This window comes from Aythya ferina (genome assembly GCF_964211825.1).
Source record: "Aythya ferina genome assembly, chromosome: 13".
Lineage (NCBI taxonomy): Eukaryota > Metazoa > Chordata > Aves > Anseriformes > Anatidae > Aythya > Aythya ferina.
The window spans coordinates 1,750,227-1,773,299 of record NC_140311.1 but is presented as its reverse complement, the minus strand read 5'-3'; the positions used below and the strand labels follow the sequence as shown (position 1 = coordinate 1,773,299).

Sequence of the window (23,073 nt, the reverse complement as noted above, 5' to 3'; positions counted from 1 at the left end):
CCCACAAGAAAGCCCACGGCAGGGGAGGCTGGCTCCCCAGGCAGCTCATGGTCACAGTAGAAGCACAGGGCCACGCCGACATCTTTGTCCCTCCTGTCCTTTCCTGTCACATGGCTCAGCCCCACATTTACATAAAACAAAAAGGGATTTTCCTCATACTGACAAAAAACTGTGTTCCTTGCTGTATGCCGCATGTATACTGTGCAGTAGCACCTGCATTTGGACACCACCAGCACCACCTTTACAGACCTCATTTTTCCCAGTGTTCATTCCTCCTCGAGTTTCTCTTCCAATAAAAGCTAGTGCTAGATGGCCTGAGAAAGAACAGTGTGTTCATTTATTGGGACAAGATGATTTTCAAGCTGATTTGCATTAATTTTGAAAGTAAGATTTTTTGTTCCCATCTCTTTCCAGGAAAAACTGAAGTCATATGAGAGCAGACCATGCATTGCCTGGTTTTGATCACTTGGCATACTCCAAACCAAACTCCTCAAAGTAAATATTTCCTATGAAGATCATTAAGGGTGCGACCAACATGTAAGGAACAGCAACAGGAAAATACTGCTTTAAACCTAATACCACATCATGTTGCATTCATTAGTTGCTTGACATTGTAGCTGGGAGAGGAAAAAATAAAAAGGCATGGAGCAGAAAGATACTTCAGTTCATTAAACGCTTCTGAATCAGTACAATTACCCCCAAAATTGCAGTAATTCCCCACACATTGAACAAATGCAGCAGCTGCTGCTGCCTGTGCACTGCCTTTTCCTGGTGGGCAGGGGAGGAAGGAGGTGTGGGAGCTCCGGCTCAGCTCAGGACCATGCCACAGGTTGTTGCCAGAGGGACATCCCACATCCCCAAGACATTATCTGAGAGATGACACCGTGCTCCCTGCATCGCCAGAGGGAAATAATCATTTCACCAGGACACGGCTCACAGCAGGGACAGCCCAACCATGGCCCCCGGTGGCCCAGCCTGGATATCCCAGGACAGCCAGCCAGCATGCTCGTGGGCCCATCCAGCCCTGGCCCTGCTCCTGGGAGCTCTTCAGCTTGTAACCAGCCTTACTTTACATTAGGTTATATTTAGCAAGGAAAAAAAAAAAAAAAAAAAAAGCTGACGCACTCTGGCGAGGTCCTGGCGGAAGGAAGATAAGGCAGCGGTTCTCCTTCCTCCCTGGCCGCCCAAGGGAAAGCCCATGTGTTATCTGGTGGAGGCAGCGCGGCCCAGCTCCTGCTCCCGAGCATGGGGCATGGCACCGGGGAAGGGGTTTTAAGACATACTGCAGCATTTTGGTAGCTGAGAGTGGCCAGCGGCCCTGATGGCCATGGCTCGTGCTGTGCTGGTCCCCACAGGGACCTGGCTGCACTCGTGGGTTTCGGAAACAACTCCCAAGCTCTCTTCCCTTTAGTCACCATCCCTTCCTGCCATGTTGTGAATAAAGATAGTAAACAGCAAGAAACAACCCCCTGGAAAGTGGAGGGAAGGAGATGAGGTCTGAAAATATGTAAGAAAACAGTGAATGGGAGGGGCTGCCCCATGGCATTCAGCTGCAGGCCTGGTGCCCAAAGGCCCAGGCCTCATGGGGCCGGCACCTCAATCCTGTGGCCACCAGCGGCGAGGGGATGGCCCTACAGCCACCAGCACGGTGCTGGGCAAAGAGGACAGCAGGCATGAGCAGGATTTTCCAGCATTTCATTTCTGCCCTCCAGAACATCAGCCATTTGGGCATTTCGTGAATGTCATGGCCCTGTCTGCTCCTCTGGGGTTCGCAATGGCATTACACTGAACTTACCCTGCACATCAGTGAGTGACCCCTTTCATCACCTTCGATTTTTATTTCACAATAAGTGAATTTGCTTTTCTTTGCCACAAGATGGAGCCTTGAGATTAAACTCGATGTTTGAGGGTTGATTGTTACTTAAGAAAATCAAGCCACGTTTAGAGATGCATGTGTTTAATTTTCTTAGATGAAAATCTTTTTTTTTTTTTTTTTTTTTTTTTTTTTTTTTTTTTTTTTTTTATGAATCATATTTTTCATCATCTCTTATTAGTCAGAGATGAGGAAACGAGGAAGGCTCTGCCAAAATAGGTGCCACTCTGGCACGGATCAGCAGGGGAAGATGCTGAACAATGCAGCTTTTCTTCCTGAAGAAGAAATCAAACCGACACCACGCAGTATTTGGGGTGGTGCTCCAGGGACAGTGGGCAAAAGAAGCACATTGAGGAAAAGCCAAGGCATGAATGAAGGATAAGAGAGAGATTTGGGTGGCTTTTCTTCTCTCATATTTACCTTCTGCTTAAATATTACGTCTGAAAATCCCCTAGTAAGACACCCTACGGTGATTTCTGAAGGGCAATAGAGAAGTAGAGCTGAGAGGATTTTTCTGAGTGCTTGCATTCGCTGGGAGCAGAACTGCAAAGGCGCAGCCGTTCCGGCAGCACGCGGCTCTCCGCTCGCTGTTCGTCCATCTGTCTGTGTCACGTTCCTCCCTGACCTTTGCCAAGAGTTGCTTCCCCAAAATACAAAGCTTGTCTGTAGAAATTGTATTTCTCTTTTGATTTCACTTCCTTTCAGCCTGGAGGGATTGAACTTTGTGTTTTGCACAGTGCTTTTTTTTTTTTTTTTTTTTTTTTTTTTCTTAAAGCTATTGTGGAAAACATGGGAAAAGAATTGAGGTCTGGATTTTTTTCTGACGGCACTAGGTCTCTAGAAAACTCTCTGAAGCCGGTGGGAGTGGGTTTTACAGCTGCCTCTTGGCTTTTAAGGGAAGAACCATCTCCTGTGTTTGGGCAGCAGCCCCGAGAGCGGCAGCTGCACAGCTCCAGTGCACCCCACCCCTGCTGGGACCTGCGCCAGAAGGAGGAGGTTTGGAGAAGACCAAAAGTTTGAATTTGATTCAGTGTCTGCCAGAAGGCAGGGACTGATAAGGCTTGCTGGGCCCTTTGCGTCCCCCTTCGGACTCAGCAGTGACACGGAAATCGCTGAATTCAGCCAGGGGAAGGCAAATTGGCCAATACTGTGAGCAGATAACAAGCTGATGAATGAACCTCTTCTCTCTGGTCTCCACTAAGCCCTGGCCCACCTGGCTTCCCGCAACACAGCAGGGTAACCTCTCTTGTCCTCCTCCATAGGGTGAGCAGGATCAGGGCATGGCTGCCCACAGCATCAGAGAGCTTATCCACCAGGCACGGGCAGCAGGGGACTTGGCTGGAGGGTGTGGGTGATCCTCTGCACAGATCCCAAAGGAATGGTCCAGCTCATGGCCAACCCAATGCCGTGTTTCACTCTTCCAAACTTTCCACTGCTCTGTCACTCTGAAGCCTGCTGCCATCCTTTCAGACAGAGCTTAGCACAATGGTTGGACGGCTGCTGCTCATCCTGTTGAGAAGCCAGCAAGTTCTGTGCTCCACACTAACATGCCCATCGCAGGCTGAAGGCACAAGCCCAGCAGCGTGGTTGTGCTGCAAGAGGCAGGGATGGGAGCACGAATGTTGGCAGCAGCCACCTCTCCTGCCTGCGGCACGTCCAGGTATTGGGCAACCCTCGCTGGGAGCTCCACCCTTGGAGAGCCCTTGGTCTTTTGAGATAGAAGCCAACGCCCTTTCACATGGCTTCTTGTACCAGCTTTTACAATATCTATTGTAAATAAATAAAAAATAAAAAAATAAAAAAATAAAAATATCTATTTGCATTTTACAATATCTATTATTTAAAATGTATTAATTATAAATTATATATATACAATATATGTATATATACAAATACAGAGCTGAGAGCACACAATCCCTGAAATATTTGTCTGTTGAAGAGTTAAATACACACTGTACTTCTGTTACATATGGGGTCTGAGCATGCTGATTTATGGCATCTTTTGTAATCTATGACTGTCTACTTTGTGGTTTCCTGTTGAGAAAATACAGCTAGGTAGGCAGGAGACATCACAGGCAGAACCTGGCTGCAGGAACACGTGCAGTGGAGTTCAGCAGCACTTTGCTGGGCCACGGCTTCTCCTGGGGACGAGGCAGGGAAAGATGCACTGGGGGGGCTGAGCACAACTGGGGAATGCTTGGCCATGGGGAGGGACAGCCTGGCAGAAGCCAGAGTGGCAGGAGAGAGGAGCATCGGGGCAGCAGCCGTGGGTTTGTAACACGTTTGTGACACGTGGCTCCCATGAGCAAACACACACACGCACATTTATTGCTGCTGAGTTTGCAGCAGATCCTCTCATACCGGTACCAAACCTTCCGAGTCAGGTGTTGTAAAGAATTTCTTTGTCTGTTTTCTGATTGCAAATGACAGTGCTCCCTCAGTAAGACTCAGAGAGACAGCGATGTGCTCAAGCACTGAGGCCGTACTTCCTCAGCATATGCAGGGCTCCAAACCCACCCTCAGTGCAGTGCTGCCTGATGGCTGCAATGCTTTGCACAGAGGATCAGAATGGGTATGTGAAGTGCAAAATATTTTTAAAGAGCACCGGATTTTACATTTTAGCAAGCTCTTCCTTCCCGTTTCCTCCAGTGCCACTGTGCACCGCTTTCACACCCATGCCACTTGTTCTTTCCTCTCCAGCTCTTTGCCCTGCACAGTGCTGTTCCAGCACCTCCTTTCTTGCTGATCAGCCTGATTAAAGCACAGAGAGCAATGTCGTTATGAAAAAAACAATCTGTGCTCTGTCGTCAGTGGAATGACCATTTCCAATGTCCGCATGATGGAAAACAGGACTGAAGCTGCATGCACCTCATCCTTCTGGTACAGTAATTGAACAGAAACTGCCCCCAGTTAATATTATTTCTAATAGGTCTTGAAATGAACCAGACACAGTTCTGCTAATTAAGGTGAAAAAGAAGCTCATCCGAATAATTGAAGCAATGTTCTCACAGAGCAATTCCAAAGACACTTCTATTTGTTATAGTCTGTCTACTTATTATTCTCAGTAGGTTATGCAGGATGTAAGTGGAAGAATTCTAACCTTCCCATTAATTTCAGTGACATCTTTTTGTATCACAAGACACCATCCAACTCTACCTAATGAAAGCAGCTAAATTTCAGGAGAGTGGCGATGCACGCTTGACACAGGGTTAAATTTGGATTCAAGATAGCTCCATCGCCAGGCCTCCGGCAAATGACAGAGAGCAAGCAGGGCACAGCAGGGGAGATCATGTCCTTCACTAATGGAAATACTCACTTGGGAAGAAGGAGGAGAAAATAACCTAGAAATAAGGTCATCGTTCTCCAGACAGCCCCCTGGGAAACCCACGTAGTGCTGAGACTGAGCTAATTTTCCTGCTGAGCATGGCAGGCATGTGGACACCACTTCACCGGGCAGCAAGAGCAGCAGGCTGTGAGCAGCAGAAGCAGCCCTAATGTAGGCTTTGGGAAACATTAAAACCCCAAGAGACTGTGAAGAGTCGTTAGCCCTTAGGGCAAATGATCCCATGTGAATTTCCAGCATACGAATTTCAAGATTATTGTTGCACGAAGCCGGGACATAATTTGGTTCCTAGTGTATGTGAGCATTACCAAAGGACGAAGCATTGCAACATAACCGTCAAGAACTGTATTTCTCTGTGAGGCAATCCTTAAAGAAGTGGAAGAAAACACTCTGCTGCCTCTGCATGGCTCTTCCTGCAGGGCGACTGCATTGCAGGAAATGAAGCGCTGACACAATTCACACCAGAAAGGCTACTCAAATTCCAAGGAATTTGAAACTGCAGAATAACAGAGATGGGTTTGCCAGGACAGGACATTCACATTTCTGGAAATTCTCCATCCTATATGCTCAGTTTCATGACAGAAGAGCTGAGACTCAGAAGCAGGGCAGCAGGAACACGACCTCCTCCACATCACTGGAGCTGACCCCCCTGGGCTCTGGCTGAGCGCTGCATCCTGCCAGCATCACCCTGCCCCTGCCCCAGCATGAAAGGAAAGCCCTGCTGGAAAGTACCTGGGGATTACAGCAGATGCCAGGCTGAGCGTGAGCCAACAGCTTGCTCGTGTCTTGAACAAGGCAAGCCACATGCTGGGCTACATCATGATGAGGGAAACTGTTATTCCCTTCTACTGAGCTGCTGAGAGGAGGCTGGGGGTGGCCCTAAGAGCTGCCCGCAGCTATCTGAAGGGCATTTACAGAGATGCCAGAAGCAAACTCCTGCCAGCAGTGCCAGAAGACAGAAGCAAGGTGCAAAGGCCACAGATTGTGGCTTGGGAGACACAGGTTGAATATCAGGAAACCAAAACTCAGTCGGAAGGCAGTGTGGTACGGGAACAGGTTACCAAGGCAAGCTGGAAAGTCTCCATCCTTTGTGTTTTTCACAATTCAGCAACACCAAACCCCATCGAATGGTGGTGGTGGCACTTCTCTGAGTCAGAGGTTGAACTAAATAACCAACCAAATTCCCCTCCAACAAACATTGCCATTTTTCTGTGATCTTAAATCTAGGCCGATACACATGCCCTTAACATTACTTTGGTGAGATTTCAGTATATCCCAAACTGGGGATATATTCAGTATATATTCTGAACTGGGGAGCTTCATACAAAAGTGCCATAGAAGAAAACACCTTATTTATTTGTTTGTTTGTTTGTTTGTTTTTCAGGATTTCTTAGTTCCACTCCTTCAAAACCTGAATGCTATTCACTCTGCTGGCTGCTGGAGATTCATCGCGTTCAAAAATAGCATTGCACAGGGTCCCATCAAAGACTGCCAACATCACCAGGTGTCTCCTCAGCATGAAAACAAATTCTTTGATGAGATTTCTTGGAACAGGAAAATAAAGTACCACAAGTTATTTCCTGTATCGTGATGTGGTGTCATACGAACAGAAAACACCTTCTGCAGTAAAACCTGCAGTCTGCAAAAATGCTGTAGACGGTAGATTTCCTTTCCATTAGAATCAAAAGCCGTCTTCTCAAAACTAATAAAAAAATAGTACTGCTACCAGGATTTGTTCTGACAACATAATATTTCATATATGCATCAAACTTAGCATGTGTGTGCATGTGTGTGTGTATAAGTGTGTGTGTGCACGTGGTTGTGTTTCTTCCTCTCTTAATGCTTCTTCCTCTCTGCACTGTAAAGAGGAAGCTCAAGCTGGGCTTCGTAGCCTGCGTCTTACAGAATGAGCTTTCATCTTCGCCCCGGAACAGACACCACAACCTTGTTGAGGCTTTGCCTCTCAGAGCTGTAAGTCCCTTTGCTCAGAGATAAAGACCGTGACAGGATACCGCTATCACCTGTTCTGCCCCTTAACAGAACATCTCCAGCCCATTGCACAACTTTGCCTACAATCTGCAGGAAAAAAAAAAAAAAAAAAAAAAAAAAAAGAGCAACAAATCTCTTTAACTGACAAGATTTGCACTCCAAGCTGCTGTTAGGACAGGTGTTCTGCGGTATTTCTATTTTTGACAGTACAGGCTTCACGCAGATGAAAAGGGACACCTGTACGCTGAAAAAATGCCCGGAGGAGTAGACGAGGGTGAAGACAGGTTCATTTTCCAAAAGTGCTTCTTTTCTGAAAATTTGTATTATATCATTAGGTGAAAGAAAGTAAAACTGCAGAGCAACTGGCTGCAGAATTAGCAATGCATTCTTACTCAAAGGCAAGTACAAGGGCAATTTTTGTCAGCATTAATGGGCAGCAGGTTGGTAAGTAAGGTGACACAAAATAGTAGTTATATTGCTATCATCTCTAAAATATATACTTGCTCTTCTTTAGATAGACAAGTAACAGAAAACAGGGTGTATATCTGGAGGAAAGGTGTCTTTATAACTGTAGTATAGCTTTTTTTTTTACTAACTATATGCTATCAGCTCCAATTTTCATATACCTCTGCATGATTAATGAAACTCTGCTACAGCCCATGAAAGATCCACCTACGAGTTTTCACCCCAGCTCCGAAACCTCCTATAGTCTCTTAGTGCAGTGCTCGGGCTGGTGCCTGATTATATCATCTTGTAAATAAGCTGGAATGTTGTCTAGCTATAAATCCTTTATTAACAGCACATTAACAGATACCGCTGGTCAATATGCAAACGGTATGCATGCGACACGTACGGATGCAAACAATCAGACCAAACCCTGGCTTCTTTCAGAACTGCTTCCTCACTGAAAATCTGAACTAGCGTTAAGCTGATCACACCATTTAGGAGTGTCCCATCTCTGCAGGCAGCATTTTCATTATGCCAGACAAAGCTGTGAGCAGAGCCCTATCGACACTTCCCAAAGCACAACCGCACGTAACGAGTCCAACGAGCTACACCAGGCGGTGCGCAGTTCTGACAGCGCAGGAGGGATCTGTGCCAACACAGACAGCTCTGTTGATCTGGGAAGATGATCACACGGCCGCAATATATGTATGGCTCTAGCTTAACTGCATTTGTAGGCAAGCACACGCCGAGCTCGGTGCAGATCAGAAAACACAGCCAAACAAGCTGCGCCTGTGTCCGTGCTTGCCACAGAGCTAAGTTCAAGCTAAGCCTGTGTTCACAAGCACAGTCAGCGCCTGGTTGTTTTGCTGATGCTGATAAGCAAGGCTGGACATTGCAGCAATGCCTGCCAGGCCCCGGGTGGGGGGCGGAGGTGTGGGCTGTGCTGCTGTGCTGCATTCCTGCACGGGGGCTCTGCCACCGCCCCAGCTACTGCGAGCAAGGCAGAGGGGGGTAGGCCACAGAGAAAATGCCAAGGATGGAGGGGTGGGGTTAACCCCAGCACTTTCCCATTTAGGGTGCCTAATAAGTGCCAGCCCCATGGTTCTTGCATAGGCTGGGGTCCCTTGCCCGAAGCAGCCCCAGGCAGGTGGACTCGCAGCATGGTGCCATCGAGCAGCAGCAGAGCGGACTGAGCCTCAGCAAGCCCACCTCGGCCAGAGGGAGAATTGCTGGGGCACAGAGTCCCTCTGGGTGGTTCTGGGGGAAAGCAAAAAGGGGGGACCAGAGATGACACCCCTCAATGCCCAGGTAAACAATACTCTGTGTCCAAAAATGCCTATTCGGTCAGTTCAGTAGAAGATAGCTTGAGCTTGGAGTGCTTATTGCTTTTCCTCTAATAAGAGAGTTTAGCAATGCTTTTTTAGACCTGCCAAGACGCTGGGGCCCTCACATCCCTCTGGTGTAATTGTGCTTGCTTCACTGCAGTTACACCAGAGGTGAATCCGGCCCTATAGTCGCTGGGCTTGCTGATCACTCTGGGCGTGCTGCTTGCTTTGCAGATTTTCTGGAGGACTGGAATTTCTTGCAGAATTCTGCTCTGTGAAGCATCTGCTGTGTGGGCAGCCGGGTCCTCTGCGCTGCTCAGTCTGAGCACAGTCATTAGAGGATCTGCTGTTGACGTTGCTGCTCGGTCGGTAATCACCTCGCCGTCGCTGTCTCCTTGAGGCTCACTTTTCTGCTCATCACTTCTGCAGTTTGTCACTACAGAGAAAACGGGCTCCTGACTTTCTCCTGAATGCAAATAGGCTGCTTTGCATTTAGCTAATATTCTTGTTATAGTATTTGGTAATGAGGTGATCAGTAGGAATGAGTAATGTTTGCTGGCTTTGCCACAGATATTAATCTCACGCTGCTGTAACAAAGAAAAGCACTCCGGGAAGTCAGTGGAGCAAACACAGTAATCTCTGTCCAGAAACTGGTATCTTCAGTCAAAGGCCCAAATTCATCACAACCCAGGGGGAAAACCTTTCCCCTGTGAAAGTTTGTATTGGCAGCTGGCAGTGTGGCAGTTTCATAGTCTGAAGTGCTGATAGATTCCTTATCAACAGCCTTACAAACGCAAGTGAGGTAGAAATGAAGGGACCAAAAGAGGAAAGAACCATGATCTCTGATTTGAGAAGTAGTGAAGACAGCAAATATCAGAGCTAGGGAGTGAAGGAAAACAGGCTGAGGAGATGAGGAAGGAGGAAGTCTTACAAAGAGGGATGAAAAGGGCCAGAGTTAAAAAACAGAACTTCAAGTATCTGGGTAACTACAAACAGTCAAAATTAGGGAAAGTTTCCTTTTGTAAGTGTTAGCACCCTTGTAGCTTCTCTTTCATTTTTAATGGTCTTATGTGATGTACTTATTATTTCCATTTTGTCACCCTTCTTTCAGTGACTATGCTATTTGTAAATATATATCTATATATATCATTTGATGGATATAGTGTATATTTAAAACTGTTATCAATTACTTGTATTAATTATTGTTTCTCTGTGTGCTACCTTGATTCCAGGCTGGGGCTCAGCAGAGCAATGCTCCTGTATGTGTATTTAATAAGGGCCTGTCCCTTTTTAATAATAAGGGCCTGTCCCTTATTAAATACACTGTACATGTGAACTTGTGTAAAGGGCAGAAAGAGGACCAAGCCCCTGCTGCCTGAATGTGCACTTCAGTACTTAGCTATGTACATGGTTTGGAGTTTAACAAAAAACTTAAACACATGCTTAATATTAAGCTGTGAGTGACCATCGAAATGTAAAGCGTGTGCTTACATGTCTTGCCAGACTGCAGCCCTCTTGATCATACTTTTGTTTGAACTAGAACAATGCACATGACTGAAGACTGTACACACATGTAGTGCCTTCTACTTCAAAGCCCGAGAATACGAGCTATGACAAATGTAATACCATATTGTTCCCAAAAGGTAAAAAAGCATTCTCCTGGCATACGTGAGAAGGAGATAGAATAAACATGAACACGCTTTGAAGCTTGTGGTTTTTAAAAAGTGCATCAGAATAGTTTAAAAACTCCTACACATTGAAAATTAGTTTTAGTGCTATGGCAGGGTTGCTCAAAAAGATGGTTCAAGTGACGTTATCTGCTGAATCAATGATCGGCTCAATAAAACACACTACTGCACATTACAATTAATATTCTGAGACAGTCTGGTCTACTTATGTCATCACTACCACTAAAATGAGTGGTGTCTGTGTTTAACACCACTTTTAAGAGACGTGGTTCACAGCCATTCGTGAGCAGGCCTAAAGGCAACAGAATCATAGCCAATCCGGCACACCTGTTCACCCTTCTTTCTGGCCAAATTCCTCCACTCTCTAAAACAATCCAATCTGTACATTTGTTACAGTTTAGAGCACTATTGCTTTAACGTTACAAATCCAGAAGGATTAGAAGGATAATTAAGGATAAGGAGATTACCTCTTGCGTTTCAAGGTGATAAAGATGATCACCTGAATAAATACCAAAATAAAGAAATAAATAAATAAGGCCAGAATGCTTTAGTAGAAGGAAAATCAAAGATATTACTAAATTTAAAAGAATAAGTGATGCTACTTGTTTAGATGTCTTGGAATTTCCAAGCCTAAACTACAGCCAACATGTGGGAAAAGTCTGAAAGAAAACCGGGCCAGTACTAAGAGGCTAATACAAAAGCATTTTACAGACAAAACGATGAAGTCACCCATGGAGATCTCTAATATTTATTCGGTAGAACAGCCTGATGATTTCAGGATGGCAAAGAAATTGAATTGCCTTATGTCTGTGCATCCCAGGGTGGAATTTGTCTTCCCAGGCCTGTTACTTCAGATTACAGCTGGTCTACAAAATACAATCAGAATGTTGTACAATGAGTTTTATATGGAAGGAAAAGTTACTGACTAAATTGACAGCTATTATCAGTGCATAAGGATAGGAAAAAATTGTCTGATGATACTGGAATAACATTTTCCTGGACATTGCATATTTTAAAGAAGTTTTGAACATATATATATTTTTTTCACATGTAGGTTGTCACAGATGCTACAAATGGAAATGCAAAAAGAAAAAACAAAACAAAACACAGGTGAATCTTATGACAGTTCCAGTTTTGCAAATTCAGTGAATTAAGGTAAAAAAAAAAAAAAAAAACAACTATTTGAATTGTTATCTGAGCACAGTCTTTCAAGGTGCATCCATCCCTTGCAGTACATCACAGGATGTAGAGAGTGAAGCAAGCAGGATGTACAGACATTAGCCTTGACAAATAGCAAGGGTCTATTCCAGCTTTATTTCTGTGTCCTTTTTTTAAGTAAAGGTGTTGGGTAATTGGAAAATAAAGTCAATTTGTTTAAGCACAAAATAATTAGCCTAGATTGAGATACTGAAATTTTCTCATATAATAGATAAACTGTCAGCTTGTAGAGCACAGATATTGCATTGGCCACACAGGAAATCTATCTAATCTCTTTTAAAATCTGTGTTTTAAGGACAATGCTAATAGTATGCTTTAACTCATTCTTAACATGCTAAGGCTATGAAGTATGAAAATTAAATTTTAGCTGGTTTCTTGGCAAAATGAGGTAAAAGTGTTTTCTGTTACTAGACGAAGTCAGGTTAAATAGACATAAAAGACTGTTCTTTGAACGAAGTCAAAATTCTTGCTAACATGAAAGGCAGCAATATCAAACCTATGATCTTGAAAGGAAATAACAGTGATATTGCATCTGTAGAATAACAGGAACATGCTTTGAATGCTGGAATACACACTGCATTTTGTTTACACTTAGAAGAATTACTTATTGCAATATTTGCATAGTGTTCAGTTCTGTTTAATTACAGCTGTCTGCGGGGAAGAGTTCAATGGGATAGGCACCAGATTCAAAACAGATTTCTTTCAAGAGCCATAAAGTCAAATTCCAATGAGGCTGACACAGTCTTTCATCATGTGAAGGAGAAGATGGTTTCAGACGTTTTAGCACATGAAGCCTTTTCTTCTTCTCCCCCTTTGGAGACATTAATGACTGGTGAAGTCTTGTCTGTCTTCTTGGCTGCTAAAGCCTCCTCAGGCCGTATTTTGTAGGAGACGGGAGGTGGCTGATGGTGCACTTGACTGAAAATATCCCAACATGGTGCCATGCTTAGTATGGCCCTGAAACGCCTCCTTTTCACCTGTGATGTGCTCCGGGGGCAAACACGTAATATTAAGCATTTGTGGGATTACCAATGTGAGCAATGTGCAAAGAGGGGCCCAGATGAAAGGAGGGAGGCTGTGGGATCGTGCAGCGGGTGCCATCTCCCTGCTGCTGTCCCCTCACCCCACGCTACCACATCACCAGTGGCCTCTCCCAGATTTGAGGCCATTTTTAGGATGCAGACATTTTAAGGCAGGGGTGAGGTCTGTGCCCTTGCCTGCAAAACCCCAGGTGTGGCTGTGGGGCTGTGTGAACCCCAGTGGGGATAAACCATGGGGCTTCTGGAAGGCTCCCTGGCAGCACGGCTTGCTCGCTGGGGCTTGTGCTGAGGGCTGGGGAGGCAGGTGGGCCTCGGCGTGGGGGACAGGCGAGATCCTGTGGTGGTCTCACCACCAGGCGCCCCGGTGAGAGGTTTTATCCCCGGGTGTTCCCACAGCACCCACACCGCCGCCTCAGGCACCCTCACAGCCATTATGGCACCCTGCCTAATGGCGCCTGCGCTGCGTGGAGCCCACAGCACCCCCCGCAGTGGCTGTGCCTGTGCTTTGTTACCCTTCATTCACCACTTTCAAGGACAAGATCATCTTTTTAGGGCTAAAAAGGGACTTTCGCACACTGACAGCCCCGCATCACCCCCCCCTCACACACCCCCATACCCCCCCTCCCTCCCCACCCGCCTCTGCAGGGGGCGGTGCTAGCGGAGGCCCCGCCCCTCGAGGGAGGGGGGGCGTGGCCACGGCGCTGAGGCGCCGCCCCGGCGGCCGGAGCCCGTTGAGCGGCGGCAGGCGGCGGCGGCGGCGGCGCCATGGTGAAGATCGCCTTCAGCTCGCCCTTCGCGCAGAAGGACGGCGCCAAGAAGGAGGCGGCCGAGGCGCTGGTGGCCGACAGGGTGCGGGCAGCGGGGCTGGGCAGGGCTGGGGGGCTGAGAGGGCTGAGGGGGCGGTGAGGGAGGGCGAGGAGGAGGAGGAGGAGGAAGCGGCGGCCGCCATTTTGTGACGGCTGCGGGGCCCCCTCACGGTCCCCTCACGGTCCCCTCACGGTTTCGGCCGCTCCGGCGGCTTCCAGGCTGCGCTGAGTGGCGCTGAACTGGGCCGATTTTACTCGGGTTTTTACTTTTGGTTTTGGAGGCGCCGTGCTTGGTGCCGGCGGTGTCAGGCCGGCCGCTGGGTCAACGAAGCGGGAGCGCTAGGGCCGGGTTGGTTTGTTGCTCGTGGCGGAGAGGAGCCGCTGCGGTTGGGTTTTTAGCCAAATAATAGCCCTGCACGCAGCGTAAGGAGCCTTCCCATGGAATTGGGGAAGGCTGGGCTGTGGTGTTGCTGCCCCTCGGGCTGCCAGAGCCGTGCCCTGTACAGCTAACGGCACAGCAGGTCGAGGAGGAAGCTGAGGAACTGCACAGAGGGCATGCTGTAGATTAGAGAGGTCAGTCAGTTCCTCCATCATCAGCTGCTCCTCACGCAGCTTGTGGGGTGCGTATCTTCAGCAGCCTCTGCCATGCGGCTGCTGAGCGCAGTCCTAGCGTTGCCCTGTGCCCTCCCTTCTGTTCTCAGGAGAGCTGAGCTCCTTCGGTTTAGAAGCAGCTTACATCATTGTGTTACACACACCGCAGTGTTCTCGGTCAGTCGGTGTGTGCATACGCGTCTGACTTTGTTTCTAATACCTCTTCGCTCTGACTTGAGGGCATGCAAACAGCGAGTTCACAACTCTCCTTGAAAACAAACTTGTTCTAATGCTTATTCTTTAGATGGGATATTTTTGGAGAGCAAACAAGCTCAGTGGCTAACATTGGTTGAAACAGCACAGCAAAAGTCCCCTAGACTACCTGCAGCAAACCCTTGAGCTTGCAGAATTCTCTCCTTGCAGGTACTTTGGAGTGGACTGTGTCAACAGCAGCTCTTGACCTAGCTGCCCATGTTAACAGGAGTCATTTCTTTCCTCTGTTACTCCTTCTTTTCTTTGCTTGTTACTGCACAGCTCAGAGCTGCGTTTTCCTTGCAGGTATTTTATTGCTCATATTGGTTTTAGAGGCTGTGTAACCTGTTGGAGCAAAGTCTTGAATTGTGTTCTCTTATCAGCTCCGTCAACTCTTCTGAGATCAGGCTTCTGACATTGCTTTTTAATATGATAAATAGCTTGGCTGTGTTTGAAACAAGTGTGGCGCAAGTGTAGCTACTTAGCCCTTGACATCATCCGAGCCCTGGGACGTCTGAAGTGCTGGAACCTGGTGCGGGCTGCTGCGTGCAGCTAATGAGAGGCCTCACTAACGATGAGTAAGGAACGGCGAGGTGGAGGAGATGGCAGAACACGATGAGAACAGAACCAGCCTTGATCTTAAAACCAAGCTGGCTCTGAAAGATGGCTTCCACATAATGACATGTAAATGTGGCATAATTCTGACATGGAACTAGTTTAGTTTTTTGTTGTGACAAACACTTAACCAGCCAATTGTAGCGGCTTATGTCTTGCTGAACCAACGCTTTTCTGTTTGGAGGATGAGAGAGTGGAATGTAGGAGTGTTGACTTTCACTAAACAGTGTTTTTTTTGTCTCGTTAGTTGCATAGCTGATGGGTTTGACTTTTACACTGCCATATCTTGCTGAGCGTGGAAATAAGTGCAGCCTTTGTAAAAATACTGTGACTTGTTCTGATCACAGGTCGCTTAAACGTATTGTGTTGTACAGGAGTGCAAATAAGGGGACCAGAATTAGGAATGGCCACAGAGGCTGCTGTGCTAAATCTGGGTGCTGCACAGGAATCTAGGAACAGCACAGAGGAAAACACTCATTTTTTTTTTTTTTTGCACCCCATGTGAATTCATCTTTTTCTACATTTTGAATTGAAAGAGCAGGTTGTGAAAGCAAACTCTTAAATGCTGTAGTCATGAATCATTAAACGGACTACGTGCCAAACATGTAGGTTATCCAAGTATTTATGGCTTTTTTCTTTCTTTGTAGACCTGAAGGGTTTATTTCTCCAGGTGAATGTCTATTCTGATTGCTTAGGATTTGACAGTGCTTTTGTTCTTCTCTCAACTTCTCTTGTGTGGGCTTTTTGACTGAAAGCCTAGGAAGGCACGTAAAGAACAGGGCTTTAAATTGTGTCGTTCAGATACCGCCACCAACTCTGGATCAGCATTACACAAGTGATCACCGTGTTATGTAATGGTGAGAGTTGTTTCCTTTGGCTGCAGTCCTCTGTCTGCAAGCGGACCAGGAAAAAACAAGCCAGTGAACTACAGGCTTTTAGGCTGCTATATACAAAACATTACTCTTCCTTCCACCAAAGGAGCAGGGTTTTGAAGCTGCAAGGTAGGATGTACCACAGGAGTTTATTCTTATTTGACATAATTTGAAGCTCTGCTTGAGCTGATGGGTGGTTCTCCTTCACGGTGAATTTAATGTGCATATTCTGAGAAAGTTCTGAAACCCAAATGTGGGATTTATGTCAGGTGTCTCTTTCCCGACTAATAGACAAAATTGCATCTTAGCTTCCTGTGTTAGTCCAGCTCTGTTAAGAACAGTAATGCTATTTTTCTTCCATCTGACGGAGGAGAAGAGGATAGGAAGTAGGCTTTGGGAACACTGTGTTCCTGAAAATGACCTTGCTCTACAAATCTTGCTTTCCTTGTACAATATTGTGGCTGCAGCACTGTATCTATTGTTACAGTTATTTAAATTTCTCACAGCTCAAGTAGTGTTTTTCAAACAGCTACATTTTCTGGACAGAGGTTTGTCTAGAAAGATGACTAATGAGGAAAATATTCTCTATTCAGTGCTGTGTGAAAGCTCATCTTGCTATGATGCAGCAGTATTTCGTGGAAGTGCTTTCCTACTTTATGATGCTTGACTTCTCAGCACACACCTAGAGGAAATAGAATCGTCGGGTTGTAGGTCAAAGTGAACCACTTGGTAGCTGTCGACTTTAAATTATGGGTGGCTGCACCTTCTCAGTTCTTATCCTTCTCTGGTTAAAGGATCCGGAAGTTGCCACACACGGAGGTGAAAACTCCTCTGGAAGATGTCTGTTGACTCTGCTGGGCTTAGCGTTCATCTTGGCAGGAGTTGTCGTCGGTGGAGCCTGCATCTACAAGTACTTCATGCCTAAGGTAGTGCGAAAGTTCTTTTTAAGCATCACTGACAAAAAAATGTAATTATAAATGGGTTACCTGTGTAATAGAAATCTTTTGGTAACTGGGACCTCAAGGCTTCTGTACCCTTTATAAAAGCTTCAGGTCTCAGGCTTGCACTTCTTTGTAACACAGATGTTGGAAGTGTAGTTTTAAAGCAATATTCACTGTAAAAAAATAACTAATCTTGCTCTTACTTCCAGCATAAGGTGTACCGTGGTGAAATGTGTTACTTTGAAAATGAAAACCGGGATCGTGCTGTGGAACCTTATTTCCTGCCTATTGCCGAAGAAGCTGACATTCGGGAAGATGACAACATAGCCATCATCGATGTGCCCGTCCCGAAATTCTCAGACAGTGACCCGGCCGCGATTGTCCATGACTTTGATAGGGTAAGTACAAGTGCAGCAGTAAGGAACAACTGGTTCACAGCTCACTGGGAAACGAGTGAATGCTCGTCATGATAGCTCCAAGGTTTTCATTCTTGAGACCTGTAAATGCAGGTGATTCTGGCTGAGTGCTCCATGAAGTTAAATTTATTAAAAAAGGGGGGAGGGGGCAGATAATGTTGGTAATTCTAGTCTCTGCATTTTTGCACCCAGTGGTAAGGATGAAGTGACTAGGAAGACCTTAACACTTTCTCTAAACAATTAACTTGTAGAGAACAACCACTTATCAGCTTAGTCAGCTCTCAGTTCTGATGTAAAGTATAACTAACAACTTTGGAGAGGTGATAATAGCTAAGTTCTTGCTTTGGACACTTGCATCAAAGCAGTGCATGCAGCTAGCTGTTCTTCATCGTTCTGAAGTTACTTCTTAGACTTTGTAGAACTGTGTGCTAATAATCAAAAAGCCGTGATTAATCAGTTGAAAACCTTTTTTCCCTCCAAAATAGCTTTTGACGGCGTATCTTGACTTGCAACTGGGCAACTGCTATGTGATTCCGTTGAACACGTCCATAGTTATGCCGCCAAGGAATCTGATGGATCTCTTTGCAAAACTGGCGGTATGTGGAGTCTTGATTGTTTAGTTATGCTGATGAGAGAATTCCTGATAAGAACGCTGGATGTTGCTCCTGAACTCCAATCTTTTGCTAGAACAGTCCTCTTGCCATCGAAGTACATAATCCCCCTGGCTCAGTCACTGTACTAAAGTTCAGGCCAGCTGTCAGTGTATATTATGTTGAGTAGATTCATGGGTAATGCTCTTATTAATACGTAGCTTTATGGAAGCTGAAAGCAACTAGTAAGTAAGGTTAAATTTAGCTATTATAAAGCAATTTGATGAAGCTCCAAGTGTCATTGAAAGCCTAAACCTGAAAGTTGCCGCTGGAAAGCTCACTTCCCCCCCCACGAGTTTTAATGAAAAGAACAATTGTTCTGTTCTACTGGCACTGTAGTTATGAGCTCACCGCAAGCATTTTGACTGTCCAGTGACTAAAAGTGGTATTCTTCCAAGAAGGCTTATCTTCTGGGTCAAGCTGATACAGCTTGCTGCTACTTCCAAATTAAATGTGATACCGAACTATCGTGTGTCGAATGTACTTTTTTTAAAAAGTCATCGACTCCTCAGCGTCTAATGCTAGGTGCCACCTGATGTAGCTTAGCTCATTTATTTTTTTTTTAGCTTAATGAAGATCAGCTTTGTGTGTTCCCTTGCCCCTGCTTTTAGGAGTTGAGGGGTGACAAGTTATTTCAATAGCATTAAAGCATTTTGGTGAAGACTTCATCTTTCGTGTTTGAGGCAATTATACCTAATACAAAGAATAAAAACAGCATGACCTACAAAAGTTAGGTATTATGAAAGTTTCCCTGTTTAAACTGCGAACTTTGTTGCATACAAAGAAACCTGAATAGATTTTCTTAATGCTTACTTTGTATGAAGCAAGCAATTTGCAAAGCACTTGAAAGCAGAGTTAATCTTAACTGCACTCTACTTGAATGTAATTGGAGCTCTTTGACATGGCCTTTGTCAGTTTTTAACTTCTCTGGTGTGCAACTCTTCAAGACTAGCATATCTTTAATATTAAACAGATGGAAAGCTGAAAGGCTCTCATGTTTTGTTCTTTGATGGAAGGCCTCAAGTCCTTCCAAAGCAAAGAAAAAAGAAGTAGTGATTGTCCATTGTTACTGTTCTAGTGTATCTCAAGGTATTTTCTCTTTTTAGACTGGTTCTTACCTGCCTCAGACTTACCTAGTCCGTGAAGAAATGGTGGTTACGGAGGAGATAGATAACGTATCTGATCTGGGTATCTTCATTTACCAACTCTGTGTTGGAAAAGAGACTTTCAGACTTCAGCGCAGAGACCAGATAACAGGTAAGTTTCCTGCTGTTTAAAAAGAAAACAACAAAACCTCCTATTGGAGTAGGGAAAGGGTAAATACACTGTCAGGGTTTTTAGACCTGGAAATCTGAGTGTTCAGCACAACTTCTGAGCTGAGGCTGCTGTTAGAACTGATGGATGTTGTTTTCCCTATTTTCAAATACATGTCTAAGTTTCAAGCACAGTGAGAGAAGCTTTTGGTTACAGAGTTGGAATTTATGTGTCCAAAATGGGCTTGAACATAAGCAAATGTGTTCCATTTTTCTGGTTGAAGCCATAGATTAGTTTGGCCTAAAAACTCATATGCTCCAACAGATTATGTGGGTCTCTGTAGGTGTAGCTTACTCTTTCACTGTCCTTTCTGAAAGTGGGTTGCAGGGGCATCAAATAACAACATTATCTTCTCGTTCATTTGCTCTGAGAAATACTGATCATCTAGATCTGGACATCCCAGACTTCTCCTCTGAAAGAGGAAGAGCACATCCTGGGAACTTCTGAGCTCTATTTCTGCTTCGCGTGTCTCTTTGTGGCACCCCTAGCCGTTCTGTGAAAAGGAATGAATTTGTGTCAGAGGTTTGACACATTGGAAGGAGGCCTGAAATACAGAAATGTGATGCTATGGATTTTAGTTCATTGTAGTTCTCAAACCATTTAGTCTGCTGCTCTCATCAAATGCATGGCAAACTAATCCTTTGTCAGTTACTGCCTTTCAGAATGCAAATGATGGGTTTGTCAGAACTCTCTGCTCCAGTTTTCCTGCCAAACTCTTGGGCAAGATTTTCCTCTCCCCAGTTACAGCTTGCAGCGTCAGGAGCCACATCTGCTGTTTGCTAGAGACTACGTCCTGTTACTACAAGACGGAAGGCTCTGTATGTGGCAACATAAAACAGTGGTCCTAAATAGCAAAAGCAGATGAAGAAACAGTAAATGTTCCTTTTATGGGAGGGAGAGGCATGTGTCTGAGCTGTTGTGAACAAGTCTGGGCTGACTGCTCTCGTGTCTGAAAGACTGTAGCCTACTGACAGTACTGCAGAGAGTGTTTTACGGTGTTTCCTTAAGATCATCTTGCTATAGCATGTTTCAATTCATGTTGCTGACAGCTCTGCTGCACGGTAAATGACTTCCACAGAATGCTTCCACAAAAGGATTCTAGCAAGTGAACAATGCCCCTTAGTACGGTTTCTTTCCTGTAACTGACCTTGTTTCCCTCTTGGTAGGGGGAGAAACTTCGAGTAAAATGGAGGACTGCTGCTGAGGAGAAAACTGTTCTTGCTTTCCAGATTAGATTTCTAGCACACCTTTCTTCAAGTATGCACAAAACCAGGCCAACTTAAATAATTAGGCTGCAGTGGATAAACTCCTGAAAACTGTGTGGAGGAGTCGGTTCGCTTAGCTGCTACATTTGCCCTCAGATTTTGTGGAGTTGGTAGAGTGGTTTCGTAGATCAGACAGTTCTGAGGCAGTTCCCTCGAGGCATAAGTGAAGGTGTGAGAGACTGGACAGGTCTTCCTGACTGTGCAGTGTGTGTATCCAGTTGGATAGCCATTGGAAGATTTTTAGCTAAAATAGAGGTGAACTGAGGAGCTGATAGTCCAGCTGTTAGTGTTTACAAAACAAAACAGTACCCTGCTGTGTTTGATTTAGGAGAATGCTTGTAGACTTCTATGGATAGCTCTGCTTGCATACTCTGAACAATTCTGTGCTTATTAAACAAGCTTAAAGCTTTCCTCTCTAATTCTTGTATACCGGTGTGTTTTAGTTGATCAGCTTGTCTCTGACTGCAGGACTACCATTTTCTTGTCTCCTATTAAAGCTTCACAGCTGGTAGAGGTAAATTGCCTGTATCAGATCCAGTGCTGGCATGTCCCAGAATAGAGAAAATCACCTTAACAGTGTTAGGAAAAAACTTCAGTAAGGTCATCAGCTGAGTGGTAAATCCTCATCTCTCTTCCCAGGTGAAGACTGTGCTGTAGAATTACACTCTTTGTTAATGCATACTGGGGTGGAGAGAAGTGCTGATAAAGAACTATTGAACTATTTTTTTTATTTTTTTTTCCCCCTGCACCTTTTTAGAGTTTTTCACCTCTTTTCCTGTAAGGCAAAGAAGACTGAAATTACTTTTCTTTGTGGTTAGGAAGGGCTATGAGAAAGTCTGTTCAGTGCTCTCTTCTGTCACTAAAGTAATTACAGGATACTGGGTTAAACGACAAGATCTTGCTTTATCCTCTGTCTGTATCTAGCCCCCTCTGAAGTAGTCACTGTTCTGAGAATGGGGGAGGTTTTCTGATGGAAAACCAGCCTGTATCCAGCTCAGATGGTAATTCCTGGGTGTAAAAACAATATGCACAAAGTGATTGTATTTCATTGTTGTTTGTAATGACTTAAACAAACAAACCTGTAAATGCTTGCTGCAGAGTTGCAGATCTCCTGCTTTACTTAGGCTCTCATCTTGTCTCGTCCGCAGGTCTGCAGAAACGTTCAGCGGAGAACTGTCACTCAATCAGACACTTTGAAAACTCTTTCGTTGTTGAAACAAAGATCTGTCAACAGTGAAAGGCGTTGGATGGGAGGTGACTAGTTCACACCTTCATTGAGAAGTCTCACCATTAGATGTCGACTTCTTAAATTAAAATGTGCAGTGATAATCAAAAGCCTTATGCATTTTCTGTGTATTGCTTGTATTTCAAGAAGACAGTCACCATTTCAGCTTTTTTTTGATCCTTGGTATACCTATTCTTAGTTTTCTGTAGAATTTAAATTTGAGTAAGGTGTTTTGGTTTTGTTTGTTGGTTTTGGTTTGTTGGTTTTTTTTTCAGAAGGGTAACATCAGTTTATCCATCGAATGCGTGTGATCTACAGTAATCTGGGAATGGCAGAAAAACATATATACAGAAATGTTAACCAACTCCTTGGCTGGAACCAGTTCTGTTCACCTTAACTTTCACAGGATGATTAATGTATTAATAATCTGTGGTTTGCACATCTTGTGTAGTTCTGTAGAGTAGCTCTGCACTCAGTCTCCTGGCTAAAAACCTCCTGATGCATATCATTGAAGGTTTATTTTAACATCCATGTGTGAAGCATGTAAAATCCAACCTCAGTGATCATAAACCTCTAACACTACCCTTTCTTTTTGTGCAATTACTGTATTGAATTCGTATGTATATTTGGAACCTTCCCTGAGCTTACACTTAATTCTTCTACCTTTGTTTGGTTTTGTGGTATTTAGTTCTTAGATTCAGATCGAGTTGCTCTTAAAGCTTGTCAGTATTTTGGTTATGAGTTGGTTTATCCTGTAACTTTCTATTTCAAGAATCTGTTCTGGTAATAGCTCACTTGTGAATGTGACTGTAGTTGTAAACTTAAACTACTGGCTTATACAAGCTTTTTAGATCAACTTTTTATGAGCAAGTAGCGTTACTACTGCAGTCAGAGCATTGTTCCTTTTTTGAAAGCTGTAGTATAAAGACAGCGAAGACATAGCATCCTGCAGTTGATGAGAGTTTTATTAAGGGACTTTATATTGGCATAAATTCTGCAACCCTGTAATAAATGTTTCTCTAAAAATCTGGTGTTTGTGTGACTTCCTGGTGATCAGAAGCAAAGGGCACTACGCTGGTATATGGCCCATGAGGGGGAAGTGAGGGTTGTGGGTCTGGGCTAGTGTTTGGTGTTCTCCCTACCTCCTTCAGTCCATGAAGCCCCATTTCCTCTTCCTGTTAACTGTGGAAATGCTTTGTGGTG

General features: G+C 44.9%; 1 protein-coding gene and 2 long non-coding RNA genes across 3 annotated transcripts; all 3 read left to right on the top strand.

Moving 5' to 3' along the window:
* The first annotated feature begins 1,257 nt into the window (after window positions 1–1,257).
* On the top strand, window positions 1,258–3,700 carry LOC311443954. The gene is made up of 2 exons (XR_014697579.1): window positions 1,258–2,327; window positions 2,649–3,700. It is a non-coding gene; the product is annotated as an uncharacterized lncRNA (long non-coding RNA).
* Window positions 3,701–8,204: 4,504 nt separating this feature from the next.
* LOC311443953 lies at window positions 8,205–10,847 on the top strand. The gene is made up of 2 exons (XR_014697578.1): window positions 8,205–8,357; window positions 9,212–10,847. It is a non-coding gene; the product is annotated as an uncharacterized lncRNA (long non-coding RNA).
* A 2,738-nt stretch (window positions 10,848–13,585) lies between these two features.
* Window positions 13,586–22,896, top strand: ITM2A (integral membrane protein 2A). Its single transcript, XM_084534644.1, has 6 exons — window positions 13,586–13,772; window positions 16,854–16,985; window positions 17,210–17,398; window positions 17,902–18,012; window positions 19,173–19,323; window positions 21,794–22,896. The coding sequence occupies exons 1-6, from the start codon at window positions 13,689–13,691 to the stop codon at window positions 21,880–21,882; spliced, it is 756 nt and encodes a 251-aa protein (XP_084390770.1). The 5' UTR covers window positions 13,586–13,688; the 3' UTR covers window positions 21,883–22,896.
* The last annotated feature ends 177 nt before the right edge of the window (window positions 22,897–23,073 follow it).

Excerpts from the sequence above, each read along its gene's own strand:
- ITM2A (XM_084534644.1), top strand. The coding sequence starts at position 13,689 with ATGGTGAAGATCGCCTTCAGCTCGCCCTTCGCGCAGAAGGACGGCGCC. Across the intron at positions 17,399-17,901 it reads TTGTCCATGACTTTGATAGG|CTTTTGACGGCGTATCTTGA; the intron begins GTAAGTACAAGT and ends CCTCCAAAATAG. Across the intron at positions 19,324-21,793 it reads GCGCAGAGACCAGATAACAG|GTCTGCAGAAACGTTCAGCG; the intron begins GTAAGTTTCCTG and ends TCTCGTCCGCAG.